This window comes from Leucoraja erinacea, chromosome 2 (assembly GCF_028641065.1).
Source record: "Leucoraja erinacea ecotype New England chromosome 2, Leri_hhj_1, whole genome shotgun sequence".
Classification (NCBI taxonomy): Eukaryota; Metazoa; Chordata; class Chondrichthyes; order Rajiformes; family Rajidae; genus Leucoraja; species Leucoraja erinaceus.
In genome coordinates this window covers 119,722,005-119,747,105 of record NC_073378.1, presented here as the reverse complement: position 1 = coordinate 119,747,105, position 25,101 = coordinate 119,722,005, and the positions used below count along the sequence as shown (strand labels likewise).

The 25,101-nt window shown below is 44.1% G+C and overlaps 1 protein-coding gene across 5 annotated transcripts in view; it reads left to right on the top strand.

Moving 5' to 3' along the window:
• Nucleotides 1-25,101, top strand: part of LOC129714836 (disco-interacting protein 2 homolog C) — a 540,592-nt gene that overhangs the window by 389,265 nt on the left and 126,226 nt on the right. For all 5 annotated transcript variants that reach the window (XM_055664689.1, XM_055664698.1, XM_055664678.1 and 2 more), the window contains 4 exons: nt 4,520-4,643; nt 5,718-5,827; nt 18,334-18,436; nt 22,395-22,459. In XM_055664689.1, the coding sequence (XP_055520664.1) occupies nt 4,520-4,643; nt 5,718-5,827; nt 18,334-18,436; nt 22,395-22,459 (402 nt within the window). The remainder of the gene's footprint in view (nt 1-4,519; nt 4,644-5,717; nt 5,828-18,333; nt 18,437-22,394; nt 22,460-25,101) is intronic.

Sequence of the window (25,101 nt, the reverse complement as noted above, 5' to 3'; positions counted from 1 at the left end):
TCGCCGGGTTAACTACAACCCTGCCTGGACTGACGGGACACCAGCGCTGCTTCTCCGTGCTGGCCATATTTCCCGCAAGTCCAGGGAGGGCTGTAGGTTCACCTGGCGGGACAGGCAGAGTTGAGCTGGGTTTAGCGCTGCTTCTCTGCGCTGGCTGTGGGCCTGGGGTTACAGCTCCCGTCTGACCCGACCTCTCTGTCCACCCGTGGGGGGGGGGGGCACTCGGGTGGGGACGGGACAGTTATGGAGAGCAGGCCGGGATCGATCCTGGCTGCGGATGAGGCGTAGATCTGTGTCATGTCTTCCTCCTCCAATCACCGCACTCTATCCTCAGCCCCACCCCCCCCCCACTCCTCCCTCCTCCAATCATCGCGCTGAAACATCATGTCCTACCCCCATTGCCGGCTGACCGACGTCTCTCTTGTCCAATCGGCGCCCTCGATCATCAGTCCCACCCCCACTGTCTCGCGGAAAGCGGAGATTTTAAAATCCAGATTACAAAAACTTGGGTGGTATGTCCCCCACCTCTCAAACATGGGGGGGACGTGTCCCCTCTGGCCCCCCTGGGTTTTCCGCCCCTGAATCAGATCACACATTCAGATAAAGTGATCGGTTGTTCTTCTCCCCTCATTATCAGAAGGCACTGTCAAGGTACTCCAAAACATAAATCACCTGGAAACTCTGCTCTCAATCCACATTTTGATTACCGGACAGAAAGTTCTGAACTTTCCATTAATCTCATTGAGAACTGCATAAAGTTCCTTGTGTCAGGCAACATATTAGATCACGATTTGATCTTGCACACCCACAAGGTCCTCCCATAGTGAGAAGTGTTTGTGATGGATTACAAGGACGGTCCCTGGAGTGTGGATATGACTTTCAACCTAGGGAAAGTGCTCATCTCAGCAAAGCTGCTATCTTCATCTTTCCTCTTATAATGGCAAGATGTTAGACCCAAAATGCTGGTGTAACTCAGCGGGACAGGCAGCATCTCTGGATAGAGGGAATGGGTGACGTTTCCAGTCGAGACCCTTCTTCAGACTGAGAGTCGGGGGAGAAGGAGACTCAGAGATAAGGAAGAGTCGGGTGTGAAAATGCAAGATGAAAGGGGACCAAGTAACCCTTGCTTTCCCTCTCTCTCCATCCCCCCCCATCCTATTTCACCGACCAGTCTGATTGTCTTCCTGATCAAATTTTATCTTTATATGCCTCGTTTTTAGCTTCCCCTAGCTGACAATTCTACATTTTCCTTGATCTCTTTCCCCTTTGATTCCTCGTTTTCACACCTTATCCTTCCATATCTCTGTGTTTCCTCCCAACTCAGTCGGAAGAAGGGTTTCGACCCGAAACGTCACCCATTCCTTCTCTCCATGGATGCTGCCTGTCCCGCTGAGTTACTCCAGCATTTTGTGTCTATCTTCAATCTGTGTCATGTCTTCCTCCTCGTTGCTTGGTTATAAAAAGGCTTAACAAGTTCACTTAGTTGCCTTTTCGGGGAGGTATTCTGCTTCAATTAATGAAAACAGAAAATGCTGGAACTACTCAGCAGGTTGGTCAGCAGCAGAATTGATCCCAAAGACCTGAAAAACGAACTGTATTTTCCTCCGCTATTGTTGCTTGACTGGCAGAGAGACACAAGGAACTGCAGATGCTGGAATCTTGAGCAAAGCACAAAGTGGTGGAGGAGCTGGTTGGGTTATATTGACTGATATTATTTTTAATTTCCTGCATCTGTAGACACTTGCAATCAGATTTCTTTGCCCTTGTATGACTTCACTGGATGTCACTTTAATCCCTATACCACCACAGCATAGTTCACTGCTATCCAAAGTAGTGAAGTGTACCATGCAGTTACATTAGACTGATGAAATAAAAAATCCACTAAACATGCTCTCTCCCTCTTTATGAATTCAGAAACAGTCCAGAAGATCGTAGTGGCCAAGTGTTAAAAGTAGTGTTGATGTGATATCTATCCTGGCCCTAAGGTCTAACTCCTGAGCAAGTACAAAGGACCAGTTTCCTCTGCATCAATTTCTATGTTTCTACCCTGGCCCTAAGGTTTACCGGAGATTCCCAGCCTTCCAAGAAATCCAGAAATTCCAATTATCTGTTGCATTCCTTTGCATGGTTTGGTTCTGCATCTCTTTAGGCCAGCAGATGAAGTTGAGGTACAGTTCCACTGTTAACCGACACCCTTGGTTCCCGAGCCTTTCTGGATTTTGCCAAATCAACAGAGGTCACGGCCTCCGAGAGGAGCCAAACGGTACCAGGATGGACAGTGTCGGCCACCGAGGGGCTGGGATAAGGTGCCGGCAATGTCGACCTTGGAAGTCGGCTACAGGAACGGATCTGTTGGCTCCGGCTGGGCCTGAGTTCCAGAGCCCTGGACGCAGGGTGCAAATTCGCCCCTGCCGATCTGCACAGAGGTTCCGATGAGGTTGAGATCAACTCCCTCACCCGTCTTAGGCGCAGCATTTTCAGTGGGCCTTCCAGAGGGAATTCAAATCTCTCTCGTGATTTTAACCGGATTAATGGAATCGCCGGACTACTGGATGCCGGAAAATTGATGGTGGACCTGTATTGGGAGTGGGAATGCTGTTTGATCATTATTATGGTTGGCCCTTATCAGCTGGGCGTTCTGCATGAGGAGCATCCTAGGTGAGTTTATTCAGGGTATCCTTTTTGCCTGGAACAAGAGAAAGCAATATAAAGATATGATTAGATGGGACACTGCTTGGCCCTCGAGAAACAAGTGTCCTTGAAGACCAGCAGTAACAGACACAATGAATCATTGCAGTGGGTTCACAAATACAGAACTTGAGATTTTGCCAAGGACTTCCAGTGCAGAGCTGAGTATGTCTGATCACTGATGCTGTGAAGACAATGAGATCTGCAGACAAGGCTTTGAATGTTTGGGGATTTTGGCATTGGCAAAGAAAATTGAATCTACTTGAGTGACCAGAAGCTTTCTCTTTCTGAAGGACATAGATGGTGACATCCGGACCCAAAATGTCACCTGTTCTCCAGCGATGCTGCTTGGCCCTCTGAGTTACTCCAGCCCTTTATGAAAATGTTATATTGCTGATGGGTCAAATATATCTTTGTAGGGGTTGGTTGATTGACTCAGAGGACTTTTACCTAGAGTAGGAGAACATAGGTTTAAGGTAAGCAAAAACAGGAAGGAAGATTATTATCTAAATGGTGTCAAGTTGGGAAAAGGAGAAGTACAAAGGGATCTAGGGGTCCTTGTTCATTAGTCAATGAAAGTAAGCATGTAGGTACAGCAAGCAGTGAAAAAAGCAGATGGCATGTTAGCCTTCATAACAAGAGGAGTTGAGTATAGGAGCAAAGAGGTCCTTCAGCAGTTGTACAGGGCCCTAGTGAGACCACACCTGGAGTATTGTGTGCCGTTTTGGTCCCCTAATTTGAGGAAGGACATTCTTGCTACTGAGGGAGTGCAACCTTCGGTTTACAAGGTTAATTCCCGGGATGGCGGAACTGTCATCTGCTGAGAGAATGGAGCGGCTGGGCTTGTACACTCTGGAATTTAGAAGGATGAGAGGGAATCTTATTGAAACATATAAGATAATTAAGGGTTTGGACACGCTAGAGGCAGGAAACATGTTCCTGATGTTGGGGGAGTCCAGAACCAGGGGCCACAGTTTAAGAATAAGGGGCAAGGCATTTAGAACGGAGTTGAGGAAACACTTTTTTCACACAGTGAGTTGTGAGTCTGTGGAATTATCTGCCTGAGAGGGCAGTGGAGGCCAGTTCTCTGGATACTTTCAAGAGAGAGCTAGATAGGGCTCTTAAAGATAGCGGAGTTAGGGGATATGGGGAGAAGGCAGGAACGGGGTACTGATTGTGGATGATCAGCCATGATCACATTGAATGGCTATGCTGGCTCGAAGGGCCGAATGGCCTACTCCTGCACCTATTGCTTATTGTCTATTGACACTTTGCAATCCTTAGTGCTGTGGATGCTCATTTCTGCGCCCTTACATATTTATAGTGCATTATCAATCATATCATTGCAATCCTCAGTGCTGTGGATTTATACTGGCCATTCTTTGCATTCAGCAGACTGTCTTGTCTAACCAATAGTTCAAGCTAGAGCACTTCCAGCTAACAAACTTTGATTTTGAAAATTGGTAATAAATCTATCAAAAGCAACATTGTTGCTCGAGATTGGCCTTGTAATGAAAACAAGGGAGTATTGTGAAAATTACAGTGGTGAATTCCCACACTAATATTCTTCAGCTCAAGGATATCATTAATCAACCCCTGTCAATGTACGTGTTTAGTTAAAGATGGTCTGAAGTGTCCATAACATTGGTTTTGTACCTCTTACAATTGGGAGTAACAAGTTAAATGATAGTGCTTCTGGTGTAAAGTGTTCATCTTCCTCTTAAATCATGTCCTTCCTCTCCCACGTTAGCCTGAGGCCTTTTAACATTTTTAGCTCTGAAATTTGAAACTCTGCACAGGGTAAACTTGATTTTTCCTTGTTTCCAACCAGGATGCCGGAAGCCAACAAATCGGTTTTCTTTTGGGAAGTTGTGGTGCCACCGTTGCACTAACGAGCGATGCTTGTCATAAAGGCTTGCCGAAAACTCCAACAGGCGAGATCCTACAGTTTAAAGGTAATTGATGTTTATGTCTTTTAACTCCCTCTTTACTCCTTCTAAGTCGGTTGCAATATGTTGTGATTAACTTACTGGGCAAATCTGATTTCAACTATTCCCAGCTAACACCTGTAATTTCATGACTAGTGAAGTGTATTTTAGTTTTAGAGTTACAACATGGAAACAGGCTCATCGGCCCACTGAGCCTACACTGACTATCGATCATCCATTCACAAAGATTCTGTTATCCCACCTTCTCATCTACTCTCCAAGCATTAGGGTCTTTATTTTTACAGCGGCCAATTAACCTACAAACACGCACATTTTTGGGATGTCGGTGGAAACTGAAGCACCCGGAAGAAACCCACGTGGTTAAAGGGAGAGCGTGCAAACTCTACACAGAGAACACCCAGTCAGGATTGTGCCCGGGTCTCTAGCGCTGTGAGGCAGCAGCTCTACTAGCTGTGCTGCCCTATTTTCTTTGATGTCTCACAGCACATTCCTCACAATATAACCTTGCATTGCCTTTCTTACACAAACTACTGGAGTAACACAGCCGGACAGGCAGCATCTCTGGAGAAAAGGAATAGGTGACGTTTGAGGTCAAGTCTTTTCTTCAGACTGAGTTCCAGTGTCCTGATCCGAAACGTCACCTATCCATGTTCTCGACTGGAAACATCAACTATCCTCTTTTCTCTGCAGATGCAGCAGGACCCACTGAGCTCTTCCAGCAGTTTGATTTTGCTTCGCATCGCAGCACCTGCAGTCTCATGTCTCGATAAGCGAATTCTAGCTGAATCAGAACCGTTGGGCTAACGGAATCAAGGGATATGGGGAGAAAGCAGGAACAGGGTACTGATTTTGGATGACCAGCCATGATCATAATGAATGGCGGTGCTGGCCCGAAGGGGCCGAATGGTCTACTCCTGCACCTATTTTGTATGTTTCCATAATGCCCTGACACCAACAAGGATCATAATCTAAATCTCAGCAATGATTTGAGTTGATCAGAGAATTGCTAAAGCACTTCACCTGGTAAAGATCATTTCAAAAAAGGATTGACTGATTCTGCATTTTGTCATTTGTTTTCAGGTTGGCCACGTTTGCTGTGGTTTGTCACAGAATCGAAGCACCTGTCAAAGCCTCCACGGGACTGGTTCCCTCACATCAAGGATGCAAACAATGACACTGCATACATTGAGGTGAGGCCGACTGAAATTCAGAGCAAAATGGTGTGTGACCAATTAATTAATGAATCCCATTCATAAATTTCCATTTGCAAGTACTGTTATCTTTTAAGATGTTCAAAAATGCACATTAATGAAAAGATTAATTGCATTTTTTCTCCATTTGCTGGTGGTCTAATTTATGTTTGATTTTGCAACCCATGCTTAATGATGAGGATGCACTTATAAGGCTCAGGCTTCAAAGTTGATTGGTTGAATGAATGTGGTAGCCACACAGTCTAAATTACCCACTGATATAAATTAACGTTGTCGCTCAGAATTGTAATTCAATTATTTCAATTACCTTTCGACAAAAATATATCTATGGTGAAAAAAGGACCAGTCAAATTTATATTATTGCTGACTTTTTTTTTTTTAATTGTGTTTTCCTTAGATTTTTAGACTGGATTTTGAGACTTGAAAAATAAAGCTCTTCTTTTTATTGAATACTGATAACTTCAATATAATTCCATGAAAACTCCAATTGGATGTTTGTTCTCGTTTGAAGGCTTAGCACTAGCTGGAGTTATGAGGGGGAATCTGTTGGACCTACCACATTTCAGAGGGTTCGATGGAGTGGATGCCATGAATATTGAAGCGGTGCAGGCTCGAAGGGCCGAATGGCCTTCCTTGATGTTTCTATGTTTCTTAGCAGGCCGTGACCATAACAGTTTTAATCTCATTTGATAGATAGGTTCTACTGAAGTTGTACAGGTGTTGGTCAACCTATACAGTTTTGGTCCTAATGAGGGCAGCTGCAGGTTCACCACCATTCCTGGGATGTCAGGACATTCATTTAGACTGCTTGTATCGTAGAATTTAGAAGATTGAGGGGGGAGCGTTTGAAGGCTCTGGGGGCCAGCACAGTTTTGAAATCTGGAGTGAGGAAAAGTAGAGTAGTGATCTGTGGGGAAATCTCGCTATATGAGACCTACCAGGGATGGGATACTGATAATCAGATGGGGTTCGATGGAGTGGATGTGGAGAGGATGTTTCCAGCCAAGAGTCATTGTCTGGAATATGACGTGTTGTCATATGTCCCAGATAGAAAACTGAGAGTCTAGGACCAGAGGGCACAGCCTCAGAATAAAAGGACATACCTTTAGAATGGAGATGAGGAGGAATTTCTTTAGCCAGAAGGTGGTGAATCTGTGGAATTCATCACCACAGGCCAAGTTATTGGGTATTTTCAAACTGGAGATTGACAGGTTCTTGATTGGTTCTTGATTAATGAGGACATCAAAAGTTACGGGGAGAAGGCAGGAGAATAGGGTTGAGAGGGAAAAATTAATCAGCTATGATCGAATGGCGGAGAAGACTCGATGGGCCGAATGGCCTAATTCTGCTCCTACATCATATGATATTATAATTGGGAGTCTTTGCATGAATGGTACATGGCAACATTTCACAGGCTTCTTCTACTTTGCTTCTATAACTTTACCAGAGCCCAGTAAGACACTCCTGCCAGTATGAGAAAGCAGAGAAAATTCCCCTTGCATGACATTGTTGACACAAGGAAAACTGTAATGTTGGCATCTTGTGCAAAACATGAAGCACTACAGGAACTCAGTGGGTCGGGTAGCATCTGTGGAGGAAATGTGCAGACAACGATTTGGGTCGGGACCCTTGTTCAGGTGGATTGTTCCGTGTTGGGAGCCTTCATCAGTTGGACTGAATCGGTCTGAGGAAAGGTGCCGACCCGAATCACCGTTTATCTATTCGCTCCAGCGATGCCGCCTGGGCTGCTAATTTCCTCCAGCACTGTATTTTGCATGATATTTGGTAGTCTCCAGGTTACGTAAGGATTCCAATCCCTAAAGGGCCTGTCCCACTTGGGAGTCATTTGCGCATCATTTACGCGGCATTATTTACGCGTCACGATGCACGACGTGCGTGTGGTACGCATTATGCGTGCATGGTGCGTGTTGACGTGGGCAGTGATGCGCAGTTGCGCCCGGCGCCCCAGGATTTTGGGATGTACAAAATCTTCGCTCGCCATCTGCGTGATGCGCAAATGACGTCCAACTCTGAAACGAGCAATTTCAATAAGGATCAATTAACATGAATGTTGCTGTCTAATCTTTTCCTGTTTAGTTACAGCGGTACAGAATCAATATGTCCCACATCCAAAGGCTCGTTTCCATGACCTTAAAGTATCAATGGATGTTAAAATTGTTTGATAAAGTGCTTTAAAGTGCTTGTCAATAAAAAAGATCAGCAAGACAGTTTCCAAAGCAATTCTCTGAAGTAGCCTCCTGCTCTGACCTGCCAGCCTGTATTCTTAAAGACAATGGTGCTTGTTTGATTTCTGAATTGTTTGAAGACTGGTTTCTTCTGAATTAAGTACCTGCTATTTCATACCTCTGAAGATGTTTACATTTCCGTGGCCAACTCCCTACCTTGAAAACTTCTGAAAATATTTTGTGGGAGAATTTGCATAGAACTATGGCAGCCAGGCAGGAATATTGATAAGCATTGCATTTTTACAGGTCTTTTGTCCATTCAGACGAGACTTGGTTTGGGAAGGGTAGATTCCTGCCGTGTTTCCTTCAAACAGATTTAGCAGGACGGTTTTTATATAACATAGAACATAGAAATTAGGTACAGGAGTAGGCCATTCGGCCCATCGAGCCTGCACCGCCATTCAATATGATCATGGCTGATCATCCAACTCAGTATCCCGCACCTGCCTTCTCTCCATACCCCCTGATCCCCTTAGCCACAAGGGCCACATCTAACTCCCTCTTAAATATAGCCAATGAAATGGCCTCAACTACCCTCTGTGGCAGACAGTTCCAGAGATTCACCACTCTCTGTGTGAAAAAAGTTCTTCTCATCTCGGTTTTTAAAGGATTCCCCCCCTTATCCTTAAGCTGTGACCCCTTGTCCTGGACTTCCCCAACATCGGGAACAATCTTCCTGCATCTAGCCTGTCCAACCCCTTAAGAATTTTGTAAGTTTCTATAAGATCCCCTCTCAATCTCCTAAATTCTAGAGAGTATAAACCAAGTCTATCCAGTCTTTCTTCATAAGACAGTCCTGACATCCCAGGAATCAGTCTGGTGAACCTTCTCTGCACTCCCTCTATGGCAATAATGTCCTTCCTCAGATTTGGAGACCAAAACTGTACGCAATACTCCAGGTGTGGTCTCACCAAGACCCTGTACAACTGCAGTAGAACCTCCCTGCTCCTATACTCAAATCCTTTTGCAATGAAAGCCAACATACCATTCGCTTTCCTCACTGCCTGCTGCACCTGCATGCCTACCTTCAATGACTGGTGCACCATGACACCCAGGTCTCGCTGCATCTCCCCCTTTCCCAATCGGCCACCAAATAATAGTCTGCTTTCCCGTTTTTGCCACCAAAATGGATAACCTCACACTTATCCACATTATACTGCATCTGCCAAACATTTGCGCACTCACCCAGCCTATCCAAGTCACCTTGCAGTCTCCTAGCATCCTCCTCACAGCTAACACTGCCCCCCAGCTTGGTGTCATCCGCAAACTTGGAGATATTGCCTTCAATTCCCTCATCCAGATCATTAATATATATTGTAAATAGCTGGGGTCCCAGCACTGAGCCTTGCGGTACCCCACTAGTCACTGCCTGCCATTGTGAAAAGTACCCGTTTACTCCTACTCTTTGCTTCCTGTTTGCCAGCCAGTTCTCTATCCACATCAATACTGAACCCCCAATGCCTTGTGCTTTAAGTTTGTATACTAATCTCTTATGTGGGACCTTGTCGAAAGCCTTCTGGAAGTCCAGATACACCACATCCACTGGTTCTCCCCTATCCACGCTACTAGTTACATCCTCGAAAAATTCTATAAGATTCGTCAGACATGATTTACCTTTCGTAAATCCATGCTGACTTTGTCCAATGATTTCACCACTTTCCAAATGTGCTGCTATCCGATCTTTAATAACTGACTCTAGCAGTTTCCCACTACCGATGTTAGACTAACTGGTCTGTAATTCCCCGTTTTCTCTCTCTCCCTCCCTTCTTAAAAAGTGGGGTTACGTTTGCTACCCGCCAATCCTCAGGAACTACTCCAGAATCTAAAGAGTTTTGAAAGATTATTACTAATGCATCCACTATTTCTGGAGCTACTTCCTTAAGTACTCTGGGATGCAGCCTATCTGGCCCTGGGGATTTATCAGCCTTTAATCCATTCAATTTACCCAACACCACTTCCCGGCTAACCTGGATTTCACTCAATTCCTCCAACTCCTTTGACCCGCGGTCCCCTGCTATTACCGGCAGATTATTTATGTCTTCCTTAGTGAAGACCGATCCAAAGTAGTTATTCATATTGGTCCGCCATACACAACACCCACCAGCGTTTTCTGCCCCTTAGTGTTTCGCAGCTCTACCCATACCGATTCCACATCCTCCAAACTAATGTCCTTCCTTTCCATTGCACTAATCTCCTCTCTAATCAGTAAAGCTACCCCACCTCCTTTTCCTTTCTCTCTATATCTCCTGAATATTGAATATCCCTGGATGTTCAGCTCCCAGCCTTGGTCACCCTGGAGCCATGTCTCCGTGATCTCAACTATATCATAGTCATTAATAGCTATCTGCACATTCAACTCATCCACCTTATTACGAATGCTCCTTGCATTGAGACACAAAGCCTTCAGGCTTGTTTTTACAACACTCTTACCCCTTATACAATTATGTTGAAAAGTGGCCCTTTTTGATTTTTGCCCGAGTTTTGTCTGCCTGCCACTTTTACTTTTCACCTTGCTACCTATTGCTTCCACCCTCATTTTACACCCCTCGGTCTCTACACTCACACATTTAAGAAACCCTTTCCCTTTAACTCCATCCTCCACTATCCCATTCGACACCCCACCCCCCTTATTCAGTTTAAAGCCACCCGTGTAGCAGTGGCAAACCTGCCTGCCAGAATGCTGGTCCCCCACCTGTTAAGATGCAATCCGTCCCTTTTGTACGGTTCCCCCTTACCCCAAAACAGATCCCAGTGATCTAAGAATCTAAATCCCTGCCCCGTGCACCAGTTCCTCAGCCACACGTTCAGGTCCCGTATCTCCCTGTTCCTGCTCTCGCCAGCACGGGGAACTGGAAGCAAACCGGAGATAACAACCCTGGAGGTCCTGCTTTTCAACATTTTTCCGAGCTCTCTAAAGTCACGCTGCAGAATATTCATCCCCTTCTTTCCGACATCGTTTGTGCCGACATGCACTACCACTTCCGGATGTTCACCTTCGCCCTTGAGGATTTTCTGCACTCTGTCCGTGACATCCTGGATCCTGGCACCGGGAAGGCAGCACACCATCCTCGCATCCCATCTGTTGCCGCAGAAACCCCTGTCCGTACCTCTCACAATGGAGTCTCCCACTACAATGGCCTTGCCTGCCTTAGGCCTTTTTGGTTTTGGCTCAACAGCCCTATTCGCATCGCAAGCCAGTCCGCCACTCACGTCTTCTGTCCCAACAGCTTCTAAGCGGATGAACCCGTTTACAAGAGGTACACCACCCGGGGACGTTGGCATTCCATGCTTCCCTCCCTTTCTCACTGTCTCCCACCTTCTCTCTTCCAGTACCTTAGGTGTAACAATCGTACTGTAGGACTTGTCGAGGAACGACTCCGTTTCTGGTACGAACCGGAGGTCATCCACTTGCTTCTCCAGTTCCCCAACACGGCCCTTCAGGAGCTCTACCTGGATGCACTTTTCGCATTTGTAGCAGCCAGAGGCACCAGCGGTGTCCTTGACCTCCCACATACTGCAAGCATCACACTGAATCAGCTTGCCTGACATCTCCTTCTTTCGTCTCTACCTCTCAAGCGTATTGCGTGGTCTCCTCGCCGAAGACTCTCGAGCCAAAGACTCACACTTTACTCACAGGGCACTTCCCTCACTGCCGCTCGCTAAGAGCCGTCTTGCTTAAATTGACTGATAAATTGCCTGATTTACCAATTTACAAAGCAAATTCCTCAGTTTTCAACTGTTTTCCCACACTGACTCACTTCTCTCCTCCCACTTTGGCTAGAGCCAATCAGTCGTATCTCTTGCTAATCTGCTGCTGCTGTTCCTCCCAAATCCACAGCAGTTCTGAACAGCAAGCAATGAAACAGCAGATATGTTGAATACAACTTTTGTATCTTTCCTCACTCTGGAAGGCATAGCTAATATCTCTAAGATATCATATGGGGCTGATTTTAAGTAACATGGTAGAATTTACAAAAATAATCTATTATAAGGGATAAAGTATGTGTAGGAAGGAACTACAGATGTTGGTTTCCACTGAGAAACAAAATGCTGAAGTAATTCAACAGGACAGGCAGCATCTCTGGATGGAAAGAATGGGTGACGTTTTGGGTCGAGAACCTTCTTCAGACTGAGAGTGAAAGGAGAGGGAGACACAGAGGTATGGAATGTTAAGGTGTGAAAATGAGACATCAAAGGGGAAGTAGCTCCAGGAACATGCAGAATAAATCATTGTTAGCTAGGGTGAAGATGACAACAAAGGAAATGTAATGGGAAGACAGTCAGACTGGTCAGAAAACTAGGATATGGGGAAGGATGGAGAGAGAGGAAAACAAGGGTTACTTGAAGTTAGAGAGGTCGATATACATACCATTGGGTTGTAAGCTGGGTTGTAAAATGTATTGGAGGCACTCAGAGGACTACAGGCAGACAAGCCACCATGACCCAATGTACTACACACCAGGGTCTTAAAGGAAGTGGCTGCAGAGATAATGGACTCATTGGTTTAAATTTATCAAGATTTGCTAAACTCAGAACCAGAGGATTGGCCAACAATCAATATGAATTGAAGATAGACACAAAGGCAGAGGCTGCAACTCTGGAGAGAAGGAATGGGTGACGTTTCAAATTGAGACTCTTCTTCTGAGACGTCGCCCATACCTTCTCTCCAGAGATGCTGCCTGTCCCGCTGAGTTACTCTAGCATTTTGTGTCTCTCGTTGATTTAAACCAGCATCTGCAGTTCTTTCCTACACAATCAATGTGGATCCTTTGTTTAAGAAAAAGGTGGAAGTCGGGGAACAACAGGTCGGGCAGTTTAACAACTTTTATTGGCAAGATGCTAGCGTCAATAATCAAAGAATTGCTAGAGTTAATAATTAAAGAGGAAATAGCTAATTATTCAGGAAAGATAAATATAATTAAACCTGGTCGACATGATTTTATAAACGATAAAACTTATTTGACAAATTTGCTCAAATTCTTTGAGGACGTAGCAGGGAGAGTTGACAGAGGGGAACTAGTCGAGGTAGTGCTTTTTGATTTCCAAAGAGGTATTTGACAAAGTGCCACTTAGTAGGTTGGTACATAATAAAAAGCCTATGGTATCAGAGGTACTAGAATGTATTGTAATCTGGCTGTCTCAGAGGAAACTTTTTCAGCTAGAGAGTTGTGAATCTGATGAATCAAGGGATCTGGGGAGAGAGAACAGGAACGGGGTACTGATTCTGGATGATCAGCCATGATCATATTGAATGGCGGTGCTGGCTTGAAGAGCCGAATGGCCTACTCTTGTAACTATTTCCTATGTTTCTATATCTATGTTTCTATGAAACAGAGAGTAGCAATGAAGGGGTCCTTTTCAAACTGGAAGAAGATAACTTGTGGAATAATGCAGGAACTGGGCCTGCTATTGTTCACTATTTACATGAAGGGTCTGGTGGAGGAACAGAATGCTAGGTTTCTAAATTTGCCAATGATTTGAAAATAGGTGGAAGTGCATGTTGTGATAAGGATACTGTGATTCTGCAGTGCATTGAGTATCCAAATGTGCAACTAGAATTTCTACTAACATTTAACAGCCAAGACACAATAGGGTTTGGCAAAAGACTGCCAAACGGAGTTTAACATGGGGAGTGTGAGGTCTTGCACTTTGATAAGAGAAAACAAAAGGCAGATTATTATCTAAAAGGAGAGAGAAATTGCAAGTAATGAAGTAAAGAAGGATCGAGGAGTTTTAGCATGAATCGCAAGAAGTACTGTAACAGGAAGGTCCAACAAGAAGGCAAACAACATTTTGGCCTTCTTTACAAAGAGGTTGAAGTTTAAAAATAGGTGGGGCCTAGTGGTGAGGTCGAACCTCAAGTATTGAGTCTGTGAGTTGTGAGTCTGTGGAATTCTCTGCCTCAGAGGGCGGTGGTGACCGGTTCTCTGGATACTTTCAAGAGAGAGCTAGATAGGGCTCTTAAAGATAGTGAAGTCAGGGAATATAGGGAGAAGGCAGGAACGGGGTACTGATTGGGGATGATCAGCCATGATCACATTGAATGGCGGTGCTGGCTTACTCCTGCACCTATTGTCTATTGTCTGTTGTCTATTGAATACATTTTTATTCCCATTACCTAAAAATTGATATGGCAACATTGGAGCCACTACTAAGGTGATTCACCGGGGTCATTCCTGGGATGAGAGTGTTGTCCTACCAGGAGAGGCTAAACAGTTTGGGCCTGTGTACTGTGGAGTTCTGAAGAATGAGGTGTGACCTTATTCAAGCACGTACGATCCGAAGGCAGCCCTGGTGGGTGAGGGAAACTGGATCATAGATATTATTTAAAGTGGAGGTGGGTGAATATTAGATAGAAGATGGACACAAAATGCTGGAGTAACTCAGCGGGACGGACAGCATCTCTGGATAGAAGGAATGGGTAACATTCACACAGTCAAGGGAGAGGGAGACACAGAGATGTGGAAGGGTAAGGTGTGAAAACGAAATATCAAAGGGGACGAAGCTCATGGAAAATGAAGAATAGATCATTGGTAGCTGGGGTAAATGGGGAATAGATCATTGTTAGCTGGGGTAAATGGGGAATAGATCATTGGTAGCTGGGGTAAATGGGGAATAGATCATTGGTAGCTGGAGTAAATGGGGAATAGATCATTGGTAGCTGGGGTAAATGGGGAATAGATCATTGGTAGCTGCAACAAAGCATACGCAGATGAAATGTTATCAGGAGGACAGTCAGACTGGTCATAGAATTAGGATAGGGAGGGAAGGAGAGAGAGAGAAAGCATGGGTTACTTGAAGTTAGAGAAGTCAATATTCATACTGCAGGGTTGTAAGCTGCCCAAGTGAATATATGAGGTGCTGTTCCTCCAATTTGCACTGGGCCTCATTCTGACAGAGAGGAGGCCCAGGACAGAAAGGTCAGCATGGGAGGAGGAGTTAAAGTGTTTAGCAACCGGGAGATTATGTAGGTTTACGCGGACTTAGCGGAGGTGTTCAGCAAAATGGTCGCCGAGTCTCTGATCTCACTGATATATGGGAGTCCTTGCCTGGACCAGTGAATACTGTAGATGAGGCTGGAGTACATGCAAATGGTTATTAGATAGACTAATATAATAGATAGAATATTACATAGACTGAATGGAGGGATAAATGGTGGGGCAGGATTGAAGTGCTTGATAGTTTAATCCTGCTACCTATATTCTTGCGCTCTTGCAAGTTTTATGTAGAATAATTAGTTAGGTTGATTTCCAGGTCTGAAATAGCTTTGTAATCATGAGATTGAAATTGCATCAGGCAGATAAGCGTCCAGTTCTAAATTGTATCACAGTGGAAAGATCATGAGATGTTATTAGGAGAAAAAAATAGATGTGGTGATCAGCAGGGGCTCATTTCAAGTCAAGTCAAGTTTATTTGTCACATACACATACGAGATGTGCAGTGAAATGAAAGTGGCAATGCTCGCGGACTTTTGTGCAAAAGACAAACAACCAAACAAATTATAAACACAATCATAACACACATATTCTTTTACATAATAAATAATGGAAGGAAAAACGTTCAGTAGAGTTAGTCCCTGGTGAGATAGGCGTTTACAGTCCAAATGGCCTCTGGGAAGAAACTCCTTCTCAACCTCTCCGATCTCACCGCTTGGCAACGGAGGCGTTTGCCTGACCGTAGCAGCTGGAACAGTCCGTTGCAGGGGTGGAAGGGGTCTCCCATGATTTTATTTGCTCTGGAGTTGCACCTCCTGTTGTATAGTTCCTGTAGGGGGACGAGTGAAGTTCCCATAGTGAGTTTGGCTGAACGCACTACTCTCTGCAGAGCCTTCTTGTCCTGGGCAGAGCAATTCCCAAACCAGATTGTAATATTTCCGGACAAGATGCTTTCCACCGCCGCTGCGTAGAAGCACTGGAGGATCCTCGGAGACACTCTGAATTTCCTCAATTGCCTGAGGTGGTAAAGGCGCTGCCTTGCCTTACTCACGAGTGCTGAGGCGTGTGATGACTTTTGATGGATTTTTTGAAGCAGGCAGGGTCCACGGACTTGTCCAGAGAGGTTGAATAATGTAGTGAGCATCGGAGCTAGCTGCGTAGCACAGGACTTGAGTACTCGCCCCGAGATGCCATCGGGGCCTGCAGCTTTTCTCGTGTTCACCCGTGTCAGAGCCCTCCTCACGTCGTGCTCGGACAGCGAGAATGTGTGCACATTCCTCCCTTCAGCTTCGGTAGCCAGCCCGCTGGCGGTATTGTCGATAGTCGGCAGACCTGGAGTGGCGTTGCCCCTCTCGAAACGAGCGTAAAAGGAGTTCAGGTCATCAGCTAGGGAGGTGCTGGCACTTGCGGATGAGGAAAGGGGTGCTCCGGTAGTTGGTTACAATCCGTAACCCCTGCCACAGGCTTCTGGTGTCCTGATGCTCCATCTGTAACTCCATCTTCAGGCAGTGGTGTACACTTTTATTCTCATGTATAGGGAAGTAGCAAATATATGCCAGACTTCTTTATTTTTAGAATTGTTGCACCTTTGGAACCATAACATGGTTTGGAGTCAAGATATGGGTGATCACTAGTGTTGAGTCTTTTAAATGTACTGTATTTTGCTCTATTCGCACTTGATATTTCTGTGACACTAACATTGACTTAGAAAGCATTTTTAAAATGTACAAACATTCTGCAGAGCTTCACAGAGGTGCAGAGGAAATTGAGACATGGATTAGGAGATTGTTGTGCTGGTTATCTGTCTGAATGGAAATGACTGATAATGCATTATAAATATATAAGAGCACAGAAATTGTCATTTTGGTTAATTCATCTTGTAATGTAGCGGGCAATTTTATTAAGTGCTCTTGGATTCATTTGGTAAAAAAAATCAGTTTGATTTATATAGCAAAAGTAAATTTAGTCAAAATCTCTCTCTCTTTAAGCGAGATATTAACAATAAATATTTCGAGTAATGGAGCAAGAGAGTGCTTAAGTATAGCAGTGGATTGAAATGCTTCAGTGGACTTATTGGCGAAGTTGGTTTAATATAGAACAGTACGGCACAGGTAGACACAAAAAGCTGATGTAGCTCGTCGGGTCAGACAGCATCTCTGGAGAAAAGGAATAGGTGATGTTTCGGGTCGAGACCCTTCTACCGACTCTGACAAGTCACCTATTCCTTTTCTCCAGAGATGCTGTCTGACATGCTGAGTTACTCTAGCATTTTGCATCTATTTTCATTTTAAACCAGCATCTGCAGTTCCTTCCTACACAGCACAGCACAGGAGTGTCTGTGCCAAAACCATCCAGGAATGTCTGTGCCAAAACCAATTGTGCCTATATTGTTACATTTTATTTAATAATCAGCTGCGCACTTGGACACACTCACTCAGAGCGGCCAACCCACCCACCCATCCCCATCCACTCACTCACCCTCCCTCACTCACTCACTCACGCACCCACTCACTCACTCACTCACCCACTCACTCACTCACTCACCCACTCACTCACTCTCACTCACTCACTCACTCACTCACTCACTCACTCACTCCACTCACTCACGTCACTCACCCACTCACTCACTCACTCACTCACTCACTCACTCACCACTCACTCACTCACTCACTCACACTCACTCACTCACTCACTCACTCACTCACCTACCCACCCACTCACTCACTCACTCACCCACTCACTCACTCACTCACCCACTCACTCACTCACTCACTCTCACTCACTCACTCACTCACTCACTCACTCACTCACTCACTCACTCACTCACTCACTCACTCACTCACTCACTCACTCACTCACTCACTCACTCACTCACTCACTCACTCACACTCACTCACTCACTCACTCACTCACTCACTCACTCACTCACTCACACTCACTCACTCACACCACTCACTCACTCACTCACTCACTCACCTCACTCACCCACTCACTCACTCACTCACCTCACTCAGACCCACTCACTCACTCACTCACTCACTCACTCACCCACTCACCACTCACTCACTCACTCACTCACTCACTCACTCACTCACTCACTCACTCACTCACCCACTCACTCACTCAGACCCACTCACTCACTCACTCACTCACTCACTCACCCACTCACTCACTCACTCACTCACTCACTCACTCACTCACTCACTCACTCACTCACTCACTCACCCACTCACTCACTCACTCACTCACTCACTCACTCAATCCCCAAATCCCTCACCATCTTTGTTCTGTTTTTTATTCTTAGTACAAGACGTGTAAAGATGGCAGTGTACTTGGTGTGACCGTGACCAGGATTGCACTGCTGACCCATTGTCAGGCCCTGACTCAAGCTTGTGCTTACACAGAAGGTAAGCGTTTATTTCCCTCTTCCGATTATTCAAAGCAAGTAAGACATTCACTGCAGTGCCACTTTGTTCTGAAGATGGTGAGACACCACACCTTGCACTAAAATGTACCGCAGTGTAAATTGATGCCTATATAGAAAGGGATGGCCAGAATGCATGATAAGGGTGGGAATAAAACGCCAAGTGAAACCTACACTTGATTCCAGAATGTATAGAATGTCATGAGCTGAATAAATTGCAAACTATTAACAAATGCATTGATATTCATAATCATTCTCTTATCTATTTAATCTCTTGAAATTGCTAAAATACACACATTATCTTTTTCTAATGTGAATTTTCATTGAAAAATTTCCATTCCTTAATGTATGTTGATAATTTTGGGATATTAGTTTAGTTAAGTCTAGAGATCCAGCGTTGAAACAGGCCCTTCGGCCCACCAATGCCATGTCAACCATTGCTCACCCGTACCCTAGTTCTATGCTATCCCAGTTTTGCCTCCCGCACACTGAGGGTGATTTACAGAAGCCAATTAACCCACAGACCTGCACATCTTTGGAATGTGGAAGGAAACCGGAGCACCCGGAGAAAACCCAAACAGTCACCACCGGGGAGAACGTACTAACTCCACACCGACAGCATTTGTGGTCAGGATTGAACTGGTGCTGTAAAGCAGCAACTCTACCGCTGCACCACCGTGCCGCCCAAAATGGGTGAGGACTGGAGGAAATTATATAAGTTCGTCCAATTTAGAAAGTTGGGAATATGCTGTTGACTGGCACCTGGTCTAGTTGATTTTTAGTCAATAATTAATAGGAAATCTGAGCCAGATATTTTCTCATCAGAGCTTATTCCCCACCCTATCACCACCCTACTTACATGAGAGTATTAGGATTTGCTGTATGACTCCTTTTGAAAATGTTGCTGCTGGTTGAGACAAAATATTGTTCTTTGTTGAAGTATTCACTGTTGCTGAATTGTGTGGTTTCTCGAGTGCCTTTCTCATTTTCAATGACACACAAGTAGGATATTCAGCCCATCTAGCCTATACTGTCTCTCGGAATAATTACCAGTCCCATTCCAACTTATCCTCCCACAGTACACCCTTATTCTTAGTCCTTAGTGGTGGATATTAATTTGTGTTTATTGTGTGTTTTGTTGTTTATTATTATTATATGTATGACTGCAAGCAACAACATTTCGGTCAGACCGAAAGGTCTGAATGACAAATAAAGGAATCTAATCTAATATAATCTGGACTCGAACAGCATGGAAACAGGCCCTTTGGCCCAACTTGCCCACGCAGACCAACAAGCCTCATCTGAACTAGTCCCATCTGACTGCGTTGGGACCATATACCTCTAAACCTATCCTATCCATGTACCTGTCCAAGCGTTTTTTAAACGTTGTGAAAGTGGCTGCCTCAACTACCTTCTCCAGAACTCGTTCCATATACCAGCCACCCAATGTGTAAAAAAATGTTTCTTATTCAATCTTTCCCCACCCACCTCAAACCGATGTCCTCAGGTTCTTGATGCCCCTACTCTGAGTAAAAGACTCTGTGCATTAACCTTATCTATTTCTCTCATGATCTTATGCACGTCTATAACTCCTGCGCTCTAAGGAATAAAGCCCCAGCCTGCTCAACCTCTCCCTATACCTCTGGCCCTCAAGTCCTGGCAACACCCTCATAAATCTTCTCTGCACCCTTTCCAGCTTAACCACATCTTCTTCTACCATCTACATAGATTTACCAATTTACACTAGCCAACAAATCTACCAGCATGTCCTTGAAATATGGGAAGAAACCAGAGTAGACTGGAGAAATCTACATTACCAGAGGGATAATGTGCAAATTCTACGCAGCACTGGAGTTAGGTTTGAACGGAGGTTGTTGGCATGGTACAGAACAGCAGCACTACTTGCTGCAACATCGTGCCCAGCTTCTTTTAAAGTCTCTATTAGTCATAGATGGAGTCATAGAGTGTTGCAGCGTGGAAACTGTAGACTCTTCAGCCCAACGTGCCCAATCCTGGCCAACATGTCCCAACTACACTAGTCCCACCTGCCAGCATTTGATCCATATCCCTCCAAACCTGTCCTTCCCGTGTCTAACTGTCTCTTAAACATTGCGATAGTCCCAGCCTCAACTACCTCTATAGTTAAACTTGATTCAATATTTACAGCAGTCTGGTGCCACAGTATTTTCAATGACAATTTGCCAATTGAATGTTGAATAATTGATTGACAATAACACTGTCACATTTGAAATGTGTTTTTGTAGTCGATGCTTCTGTAAATGCCCACTGGAATTCTATTGATGGCCAAAGAGCCATTTTTATCACCTTCAAGTCACCTTATCAATCAAAACCCAAATTGCTATTTCTCAATAATTGATAATGAATACAAATTCCTGTCTAGATTTTGTACAAATAATAGTGTGCTAATAGAGAAAGGAAGTTATATAGTCACTAACCTTGAACATGTTTTGATTTTTTTCTTTAAAATCATTACCCTTCAAAATGATTGTTAATTATTCAAAATGAATGATAGAAATCAAGCAGTAATACAGAATGCTACAACAGGAAAAACTAGACTATTTAGAATGCTCAATGGATGTATTCAGAAGCTTTTTAATACATTACTAAACTTCATCTAGGAAGTGAAACACAATAGAATCTCAGAGAAACATTTGCATAAAAGCTGTTCCAAAATATAATTGCAAGATTATCACGAAACGAAACACAGAGAAACTGTTCTCCTTCATGTCTAATTTAGTTTAGTTTCAAGATGTAGCGTGGAAACAGGTCCTTCGGTCCACCAAGTCCACCCCGACCAGCGATCCCCGCACACTAGTTCTATCCTACACCTATCCTCATGACAATTTACAGAAGCCAATTTACTAGAATGTTGCCTGGGTTTCAACAACTAAGTTACAGAGATAGGTTGAATAAGTTAGGTCTTTATTCTCTGGAGCGCAGAAGGTTAAGGGGGGGCCTGATAGAGGTCTTTAAAATGATGAGAGGGATAGACAGAGTTGATGTGGACAAGCTTTTCCCTTTGAGAATAGGGAAGATTCAAACAAGAGGACATGACTTCAGAATTAAGGGACAGAAGTTTAAGGGTAATATGAGGGGGAACTTCTTTACGCAGAGAGTGGTAGCGGTGTGGAATGAGCTCCCAGTGGAAGTGGTGGAGGCAGGTTCATTGGTATCATTTAAAAATAAATTGGATAGGCATATGGATGAGAAGGGAATGGAGGGTTATGGTATGAGTGCAGGCAGGTGGGACTAAGGGGAAAAAAATTTGTTCGGCACGGACTTGTAGGGCCGAGATGGCCTGTTTCCGTGCTGTAATTGTTATATGGTTATTTGGTTATAAGCCAATTAACCTACAAACCTGCACGTCTCTGGAGTGTGGGAGGAAACCGGAGCACATGGGGAAAACCCACGTGGTCACAGGGAGAACGTACAAACTCCATACAGTTAGCACCATTAGTCAGGATCGAACCCGGGTCTCTGGTGCTGCATCACTGTGCCACCACTGATGTGTATGCTGCACAGACCCAGTTCATCCTTGTACTGAGGTTGAGACATGGCCTCTGCCTTCATTCCAGTGAAACAAGGTAAAAACATATTGCAATTGTGCTAATATTTTGTTCAGTATTCATTTGTTTGTATTTGCCAATGGATGCACATGGAGCAATGGAACAAGAACTGAGGTACGTCTGGTTGTAAAGAAACCAGCATTGAGTAATGCCACTCCGAGCATCCATTACATTCGCAACAAAAACTAAATAGTGTCCGGATGCATATCTCCCTTCAGAAAACAATGGGTACGAGCTGAAAATTTGAGAAAGTAATAAATAAGTGACATTTGAATTTGAAATGCAATATATTCTGTATTTTGTTCTCTTCAGAAGCTTTACCTTAGCTGAGATAGTCTTATCTTTCTTAAACAGCGGAAACCATTGTAAATGTATTGGATTTTAAGAAAGATGTTGGCTTGTGGCATGGTATTCTTACGGTAAGCTTTTTATTACATTCATGTAAGTGTATACAGCATAATGTGTCAGTGTAATCCTTGGGTTGACGTTATGGGTTCCATCTGATAGGAATCATTTTGCATGGTGGCAATATAGGTCTTTCAGAGCAGGAGGAGGTCTTCAGTCCAACCAGCCTGATTTTTGTTTCTCCCAACCAGGGGACCAATGCAACTTTGCTGACTTTGTTGCCATCCATTTCCATCTCACCTCTTCAGAATCACCTCAGTGTGGTTTTGGAATGAGTGTTGATTTCCTTGGGTTTGTGAGTGATGCTGCTGTCATTCCTCACACTGGAACCGTCTTTATACATTTTAATTTCTGCCATCTTATGTCCGCCTGACAATGGTCCTCAAAAAAACATTTTTCCATATGATTTTGCCCTGGGTACAAGATGAACAGAAATTTTGATTTTACTTTTAGAAATATGAAAAAAATAATTTTCACCAATAAAAATAGTGAGGTGGGCGCAGTGGACCAAAGTTCCTTTTTTTCCTGTGCAGATTATATTCCAACAGCCTTGAATAATCATGGATTTTATTTTTGACAGTATAAAACACTATCAGTTATTTTTAATCCTTTGTAAATAAGCTCAGTTGTAAACCAGCACCTGCTATGCTCTGACGATCAAAATCATCAGTATAAGATTAATGCATTGGATTTTATCTTTTAATCAAGAAACTAGTGGTATTGGTATTTGTTTATTATTGTAAGGCGTACTGAGATGCATTAAAAATTGTTTTTTAGTACTATCCAGACCAATCATACCAAAGTTCAGTTTAGTTTATTGTGACATGTACCGACCGAGGTACAGTGAAAAGCTTTTTGTTTTTTGTTGTGTGCTATCCAGCAAACAGAATGATTATACACGATTACAATCGAACCATCCACAATATACAGATACATGATTACATGAGGTAATGCAAAAGAGAAAATAAACCAATCGCAGCACTGTTACTGCCGCTGTGTGGATATTTAAAAAAAAAGTCCAATAGCTGCAATGAGGTAGATTGGAAGATCGGGAATACATCCTGAGCTTATCAGTGATCCATTCAAGTGTCTGATTCCAGTAGGGAAGAATCTATGCTTCAGTCTGGTAGTGAATTTGTGTTGAGTTGTAGGCAGCAGCAATTTAAAAATGACATGAATGAAAAGAGAACTAAGGAGAGCTCTGAGTGGGTGGTTTCCACAATGAGGCCTCAGGACATGATTAGTCTGAAAACCAGGGGTAAGATTTAGAAGATTCATGGCATGACGCATAATGATGAAGCACCGTGCAATGTGTGGGTTTCATACCACTTTGATGTGATAAGGAATTCTCTATAAATATAAATATTATGCAGATTTGTTTTGGGTTTTTTTAAACTAGGAGCAGAAATGCTAATGGAGAAGTCGACAAATCTTCAGTGAACCCACTTGTGATGTGTTTGATAATTATATCCATATTTGATCCATTGCAGAGTAATGCACAGAGTGAAGGCTTGTCAGGCACTGGCGGGTCCTTTACTGCCTACAGTTCCACCCCACACTAGACTTTTTTTATTCTCAAATTGTGCATAGAATTTAATGCAGACTTTGTGAAGAAAATTGTAGATTGACTTCTGTAAGAATGAGCTGTGGTTGGAAAAATAATGGAAAAACAAATTAAAAACGGAGATGCCCGACATCGCAAACAAAAAGTCAAATTGCTGGAGCTACTCAGCAAGTCAGGCAGCAGCTGTGGAGAGAAAAACATTTTAGATTCATAATTCATTGGAATTTGTATAGTTGGAAGTTAAATGTTTGTTTCATAGAATAGAGAGAGCAAACAGCAGATCTATGACAGATGGAGACCAAGGTAGACAGAGTAAGATAAAGGGGAGGTGAGGATTGACACAAAATGCTGGAATAACTCAGCGGACAGGCAGCAGCTCTGGAGAGAAGGGATGGGTGATGTTTTGGGTCAAGTCTCTTCTCAGGGAGGATACCAGCTGAGAGAGATAGTGAAAGCCTGTCTATCACTGCTGCACCATCAAGAGAGAACACAAAATGGTGCAAGTGGCAACATCAGTGAAGGGAGAAGAGTTAACATGACCCACTGATGACAAATATTTTCATCAAAGCACCTGACAAAGGCAGCGCTGTCATTCTTTGGTGAACTGACCTCGATGTCATGGAGCCTGAATGCCTGCTCCATGGGCAGATCGCTGATTTGCAGGGAGTGTAGTGTTCGAAGGCAATTTGAGGGAATGAGTTTAGCCAGGCACAGGAGGGGTGGAGTTGATGGGTACTGGTGGGGCCTGGAGGAAGAAGTGAGAAGACCTCACACTGTCCCTGTGTGGGATGGAGGCACAAGAAGAATCGATATCCAGAGTAAAAATAACGTGTTTGGAACCAGGAAGCAGTCAGCATGGCAAAGGGCACAGTGTGCCATGTGTATAAGTCAGTGAAAACTGGACAAGGGAAGAACAAAGAGCAACAAGTTGGATAAATGCAGTAAATAGACAATAGGTGCCGGAGTAGGCCATTCGGCCCTTCGAGCCAGCACTGCCATTCAATGTGATCATGGTTGATCATCCACAATCAGTACCCCGTTCCTGCCTTCTCCCCATATCCCCTGACTCCGCTATCGTTAAGAGCCCTATCT